Below are 7,315 nucleotides of genomic sequence, written 5' to 3' on the forward strand. Positions count from 1 at the left end.
CATCCCATTGGATCCTATTGGAACCCATCAGATCCCATTGGATCCCATTGGAATCCTGTTGAATCCCCATCCCATCACATCCCATTGGATCCTATTGGAGCCCATCAGATCCCATTGGATCCCATTGGAATCCTGTTGAATCCCCATCCCATCACATCACATTGGATCCTATTGGAGCCCATCAGATCCCATTGGATCCCATTGGAATCCTGTTGAATCCCCATCCCATCACATCACATTGGATCCTATTGGAGCCCATCAGATCCCATTGGATCCCATTGGAATCCTGTTGAATCCCCATCCCATCACATCCCATTGGATCCTATTGGAGCCCATCAGATCCCATCGGATCCCATTGGAATCCTGTTGAATCCCCATCCCATCACATCCCATTGGATCCTATTGGAGCCCATCAGATCCCATCGGATCCCATTGGAATCTGTTGAATCCCCATCCCATCACATCCCATTGGATCCTATTGGAGCCCATCAGATCCCATCGGATCCCATTGGAATCCTGTTGAATCCCCATCCCATCACATCCCATTGGATCCTATTGGAGCCCATCAGATCCCATCGGATCCCATTGGAATCCTGTTGAATCCCCATCCCATCACATCCCATTGAATCCTGTTGGAGCCCATCAGATCCCATTGGATCCCAGCTGAATCCCATTGGATCTCCCCCCATGTCCCGTCCCCCTCCCCGATCCCTGTTGGAGCCCTTGAATCCCATTGGATCCCATTGGGACTCTCTTCGATCCCATTGGCTCTCTAACGGATCCCATTGGCTCAGTGCTGGAGCCCTCTTGAATCCCATTGGATCCCAGTTGAATCACATTGGAGCCCATTGGGATCCCATTGGCTCAGTGCTGGAGCCGTCTTGAATCCCATTGGATCCCATTTGGATCCCGTTGGATCCCATTTGAATCCCATTGGATCCCATTGGCTCAATCCCATTTGGATCCCATTGGCTCAGTGCTGGAGCCGTCTTGAATCCCATTGGATCCCATTTGGATCCCGTTGAATCCCATTGGATCAATCCCGTTGGGATCCCATTGGCTCAGTGCTGGAGCCCTCTTGAATCCCATTGGATCCCATTTGGATCCCGTTGGATCCCATTTGAATCCCATTGGATCCCATTGGCTCAATCCCATTTGGATCCCATTGGCTCAGTGCTGGAGCCGTCTTGAATCCCATTGGATCCCATTGGATCCCGTTGAATCCCATTGGATCAATCCCGTTGGGATCCCATTGGCTCAGTGCTGGAGCCCTCTTGAATCCCATTGGATCCCATTTGGATCCCATTGGATCCCATTTGAATCCCATTGGATCCCATTGGCTCAATCCCGTTGGGATCCCATTGGCTCTGTGCTGGAGCCCTCTTGAATCCCATTGGCTCCCACTTGAATCCCATTGGATCCCATTGGCTCAATCCCATTTGGATCCCATTGGCTCAGTCCTGGAGCCCTCTTGAATCCCATTGGATCCCAGTTGAATCCCATTGGATCCCATTGGCTCAATCCCATTGGGATCCCATTGGCTCAGTGCTGGAGCCCACTTGAATCCCATTGGATCCCACTTGAATCCCATTGGATCCCATTGGCTCAATCCCATTTGGATCCCATTGGCTCAGTCCTGGAGCCCTCTTGAATCCCATTGGATCCCAGTTGAATCCCATTGGATCCCATTGGCTCAATCCCATTGGGATCCCATTGGCTCAGTGCTGGAGCCCACTTGAATCCCATTGGATCCCACTTGAATCCCATTGGATCCCATTGGCTCAATCCCATTTGGATCCCATTGGCTCAGTGCTGGAGCCCTCTTGAATCCCATTGGATCCCACTTGAATCCCATTGGATCCCATTGGTACAGAGGGGTTGGGAGGGGCCAAGTGGGTGCTGGGGGGCAGGGGGGGTTATGGGGGGTGCCCCCCCTTAAACCCCTTCCCCCCAGGACATGGAGGTCAGCCCCACAGAGCTCATGAACATCCTCAACAAGGTCGTCACGCGCCGTAAGTGACCCCCAAATGGGGGGGGCTCTATGGGTCTGACCCACATTTGTGTGTGGGACCCACATTTATGGGTCTGACCCACATTTGTGTGTGTGTGACCCACATTTGTGTGTGACCCACATCTGTGTGTGGGACCCACATTTGTGTGTGGGACCCACATTTATGGGTCTGACCCACATTTGTGTGTGTGACCCACATTTGTGTGTGTGACCCACATCTGTGTGTGTGTGACCCACATTTATGGGTCTGACCCACATTTGTGTGTGGGACCCACATTTATGGGTCTGACCCCCATCTGTGTGTGTGTGACCCACATTTGTGTGTGACCCACATTTATGGGTCTGACCCCCATCTGTGTGTGTGACCCACATTTATGTGTGTGTGACCCACATTTGTGTGTGTGTGACCCACATTTGTGTGTGTGACCCACATTTGTGTGTGTGTGACCCACATTTGTGTGTGTGTGACCCACATTTGTGTGTGTGACCCACATTTATGGGTCTGACCCACATTTGTGTGTGTGACCCACATTTATGTGTGACCCACATTTGTGTGTGACCCACATTTATGTGACCCACATTTGTGTGTGTGACCCACATTTGTGTGTGTGTGACCCACATTTGTGTGTGTGACCCACATTTGTGTGTGTGTGACCCACATTTGTGTGTGTGACCCACATTTATGTGTGACCCACATTTGTGTGTGTGTGACCCACATTTGTGTGTGTGACCCACATTTGTGTGTGTGTGACCCACATTTATGTGTGAGACCCACATTTGTGTGTGTGTGACCCACATTTGTGTGTGTGACCCACATTTATGTGTGACCCACATTTGTGTGTGTGACCCACATTTATGTGTGAGACCCACATTTGTGTGTGTGACCCACATCTGTGTGTGTGTGACCCACATTTGTGTGTGTGACCCACATTTGTGTGTGTGACCCACATTTATGTGTGACCCACATTTGTGTGTGTGACCCACATTTGTGTGTGTGTGACCCACATTTGTGTGTGTGACCCACATTTATGTGTGACCCACATTTGTGTGTGTGACCCACATTTGTGTGTGTGACCCACATTTATGGGTCTGACCCCCATTTGTGTGTGTGACCCCCATTTCTGTGACCCCCATTTCTGTGTGACCCCCATTTCTGTGACCCCCATTTCTGTGTGACCCCCATTTATGGGTGACCCACATTTCTGTGACCCCCATTTTTGTGTGTGACCCCCATTTGTGACCCCCATTTCTGTCTGTGCCCCCCATTTCTCTGCCCCCCATTTCTCTACCCCCCCCCCATGCAGGAAGGCACGGGGCAGCACAACCCTATAGTAGCCACCAGAGAATCCCCATTGAGAAAACAGCCCCATAGCGGGGGGGGGTTGGGTTCAGGGCTCAAAGAGGGGGTGGGGGAGGGGTGGGGGTGGGGTTCCCCCCCCCCCCCCCCCCAAAATCACCCCACCCCCCCCAGACCCTGACCTGAAGACCGACGGCTTCGGCCTCGACACGTGCCGCAGCATGGTGGCTGTGATGGACGTATCCTTATGTGGGGCAGGGGGGTGTGGGGTGCCCCATGGCGCGTGTGGGGTGCCCCATGGGGGGGGTGTGTGGGGTGCCCCATGGGCAGGTTGCTATGGGGCGCCCCATAGGCGGGTGTGTGGGGTGCCCCCAGGGGGGTCGTTATGGGGCGCCCCATAGGTGGGTGTGTGGGGTGCCCCATGGGGGGTATGTGGGGTGCCCTATGGGGTGCGTGTGGGGTGCCCCATGGGGGGTGTGTGGGGTGCCCTATGGGGTGTGTGTGGGGTGCCCCATGGGGGGTATGTGGGGTGCCCTATGGGGTTTGTGTGGGGTGCCCCATGGGGGGGGTGTGTGGGGTGCCCTATGGGGTGTGTGTGGGGTGCCCCATGGGGGGTATGTGGGGTGCCCCATGGGGTGTGTGTGGGGTGCCCCATGGGGTATGTGTGGGGTGCCCCATGGCATGTGTGGGGTGCCCCATGGGATGTGTGGGGTGCCCCATGGGGTATGTGTGGGGTGCCCCATGGTGTGTGTGTGGGGTGCCCCATGGCGTGTGTGGGGTGCCCCATGGGGGGTATGTGGGGTGCCCCATGGCACATGTGGGGTGCCCCATGGCGTGTGAGTGGTGCCCCATGGGATGTGTGGGGCGCCCCATGGCATGTGTGGGGTGCCCCATGGGGTATGTGTGTGGTGCCCCATGGCATGTGTGGGGCGCCCCATGGCATGTGTGGGGCACCCCATGGCATGTGTGGGGCACCCCATGGGGTATGTGTGGGGCGCCCCATGGCATGTGTGGGGTGCCCCATGGGGTATGTGTGGGGTGCCCCATGGGATGTGTGGGGCACCCCATGGGATGTGTGGGGTGCCCCATAGGATGTGTGGGGCGCCCCATGGCATGTGTGGGGTGCCCCATGGGGTATGTGTGGGGTGCCCCATGGGATGTGTGGGGCACCCCATGGGATGTGTGGGGTGCCCCATAGGATGTGTGGGGTGCCCCATAGGATGTGTGGGGCACCCCATGGCATGTGTGGGGTGCCCCATGGTGTATGTGTGGGGCACCACATGGGATGTGTGGGGCACCCCATGGGATGTGTGGGCGCCCCATAGGATGTGTGGGGTGCCCCATGGGGTATGTGTGGGGTGCCCCATAGGATGTGTGTGGTGCCTCATGGGGTATGTGTGGGGTGCCCCATAGGATGTGTGTGGTGCCCCATGGGGTATGTGTGGGGTGCCCCATAGGATGTGTGGGGTGCCCCATGGGGTATGTGTGGGGTGCCCCATAGGATGTGTGGGGTGCCCCAAGGGGTATGTGTGGGGTGCCCCATGGCGTGTCTGTGGGGTGCCCCATGGGGTATGTGTGGGGTGCCCCATGGCGTGTGTGTGGGGCACCCTATGGGGTATGTGTGGGGTGCCCCATGGGGTATGTGTGTGGTGCCCCATGGGGTATGTGTGGGGTGCCCCATAGGATGTGTGGGGTGCCCCATGGGGTATGTGTGGGGTGCCCCATGGCGTGTGTGTGGGGCACCCTATGGGGTATGTGTGGGGTGCCCCATGGGGTATGTGTGTGGTGCCCCATGGGGTATGTGTGGGGTGCCCCATAGGATGTGTGGGGTGCCCCATGGGGTATGTGAGGGGCGCCCCATGGCACGTGTGGGGTGCCCCATAGGATGTGTGGGGTGCCCCATGGGGTATGTGTGGGGTGCCCCATGGGATGTGTGGGGCACCCCATGGGATGTGTGGGGTGCCCCATAGGATGTGTGGGGTGCCCCATGGGGTATGTGTGGGGCGCCCCCCATTGTCCTTGACCCCTGCCCCCAGAGTGACACCACCGGGAAGTTGGGCTTTGAGGAGTTCAAATACCTCTGGAACAACATCAAGAGGTGGCAGGTGTGGGGCTGGGGGGGGGCACCCCCTAAACGGGCAATGGGGCAATGGGGAGCAATGGGGTAATGGGGCAATGAGGGGCAATGGGGAGCAATGGGGGGCAATGAGGGGCAATGGGGAGCAATGGGGGGCAATGGGGAGCAATGGGGCAATGGGGGGCAATGGGGAGCAATGGGGGGAATCAGTGGGGGACAATGGGGAGCAATGGGGGGTGGGGAGCAATGGGGGTCAATGGGGAGCAATGGGGGCAATGGGGGGCAATGGGGAGCAATGGGGGCACAGGGGCAATGGCGGCAATGGGGAGCAATGGGGAGCAATGGGGGTAATGGGGCAATGGGGAGCAATGGGGAGCAATGGGGGTAATGGGGCAATGGGGCAATGGGGGGCAATGGGGAGCAATGGGGGGCAATGGGGGGCAAAGGGAATCAATGGGGGGCAATGGGGAGCAATGGGGGGCAATGGGAATCAATGGGAATCAATGGGGAGCAATGGGGGCAATGGGAGCAATGGGGGGCAATGGGGAGCAATGGGGGGCAATGGGAATCAATGGGAATCAATGGGGAGCAATGGGGGCAATGGGAGCAATGGGGGGCAATGGGGAGCAATGGGGGGCAATGGGGTTCAATGGGGAGCAATGGGAATCAATGGGGGGCAATGGGAATCAATGGGGAGCAATGGGGTTCAATGGGGAGCAATGGGGGGCAATGGGGAGCAATGGGGAGCAATGGGGAGCAATAGGAATCAATGGGGGGCAATGGGAATCAATGGGGGGCAATGCCCCCCCCCAGCCCCACTGGGGGGGCTCAGGGGGTAAAAGGGGGTGCATGTGGGTCCCATCCATGCCCCCCCCCCCCAGGGTATCTATAGGGCGTTCGACACCGACCGCTCGGGGACCATTGGGGTGCAGGAGCTGCCGGGGGCCTTCGAGGCTGCAGGTATGGGGCAGGCCCCATAGATGGGGGGCATTGAAGGGGGGATGTATGGGGCGGGCCCCATAGATGGGGGGCATTGAAGGGGGATGTATGGGGCGGGCCCCATAGATGGGGGGCATTGAAGGGGGATGTATGGGGCGGGCCCCATAGATGGGGCATTGAAGGGGGATGTATGGGGCGGGCCCCATAGATGGGGGGATTGAAGGGGGGATGTATGGGGCGGGCCCCATAGATGGGGGGATTGAAGGGGGATGTATGGGGCGAGCCCCATAGATGGGGGGCATTGAAGGGGGATGTATGGGGCGGGCCCCATAGATGGGGGGCGTTGAAGGGGGATGTATGGGGCGGGCCCCATGATGAAGGGGGGGTATAGAAGGGGGGATGTATGGGGCGGGTTGAAGGGGGGATGTATGGGGCGGGCCCCATAGATGGGGGGGATTGAAGGGGGGATGTATGGGGCGGGCCCCATAGATGGGGGGCATTGAAGGGGGATGTATGGGGCGAGCCCCATAGATGGGGGGCGTTGAAGGGGGGATGTATGGGGCGGGCCCCATAGATGGGGGGCATTGAAGGGGGGATGTATGGGGCGGGCCCCATAGATGGGGGGCATTGAAGGGGGATGTATGGGGCGGGCCCCATTGAAGGGGGATGTATGGGGCGGGCCCCATAGATGGGGATTGGGGGGCATTGAAGGGGGGATGTATGGGGCGAGACCCCGAGAAGGCTGGCCTAGAAGGGGGGATGTATGGGGCGGGCCCCATAGATGGGGGGCAGTGAAGGGGGGATGTATGGGGCGGGCCCCATAGATGGGGGGGATTGAAGGGGGGATGTATGGGGCGGGCCCCATAGATGAGGGGGATTGAAGGGGGGATGTATGGGGCGGGCCCCATAGATGGGGGCGTTGAAGGGGGATGTATGGGGCGGGCCCCATAGATGGGGGCATTGAAGGGGGATGTATGGGGCGGGCCCCATA

At 58.5% G+C, this 7,315-nt stretch overlaps 1 protein-coding gene across 1 annotated transcript; it reads left to right on the forward strand.

Moving 5' to 3' along the window:
• The first annotated feature begins 1,957 nt into the window (after positions 1-1,957).
• On the forward strand, positions 1,958-6,365 carry LOC130609683 (calpain small subunit 1-like). The gene is made up of 4 exons (XM_057428896.1): positions 1,958-2,012; positions 3,483-3,547; positions 5,345-5,413; positions 6,267-6,365. Exons 1-4 carry the CDS (start codon positions 1,958-1,960, stop codon positions 6,363-6,365), a joined length of 288 nt encoding a protein of 95 aa, XP_057284879.1.
• Positions 6,366-7,315: the final 950 nt, after the last annotated feature.

This window comes from Pezoporus wallicus, unplaced genomic scaffold (genome assembly GCF_028554395.1).
Source record: "Pezoporus wallicus isolate ANWC-B61680 ecotype Strahan unplaced genomic scaffold, APGP_CSIRO_Pwel_v1 contig_13461, whole genome shotgun sequence".
Taxonomy (NCBI): Eukaryota; Metazoa; Chordata; class Aves; order Psittaciformes; family Psittacidae; genus Pezoporus; species Pezoporus wallicus.

Coding starts and splice junctions, on each gene's coding strand:
- LOC130609683 (XM_057428896.1), top strand. CDS start 1,958: ATGGAGGTCAGCCCCACAGAGCTCATGAACATCCTCAACAAGGTCGTC. Junction 2,013..3,482: donor CAACAAGGTCGTCACGCGCC/GTAAGTGACCCC, acceptor CACCCCCCCCAG/ACCCTGACCTGAAGACCGAC. Junction 5,414..6,266: donor ACAACATCAAGAGGTGGCAG/GTGTGGGGCTGG, acceptor CCCCCCCCCCAG/GGTATCTATAGGGCGTTCGA.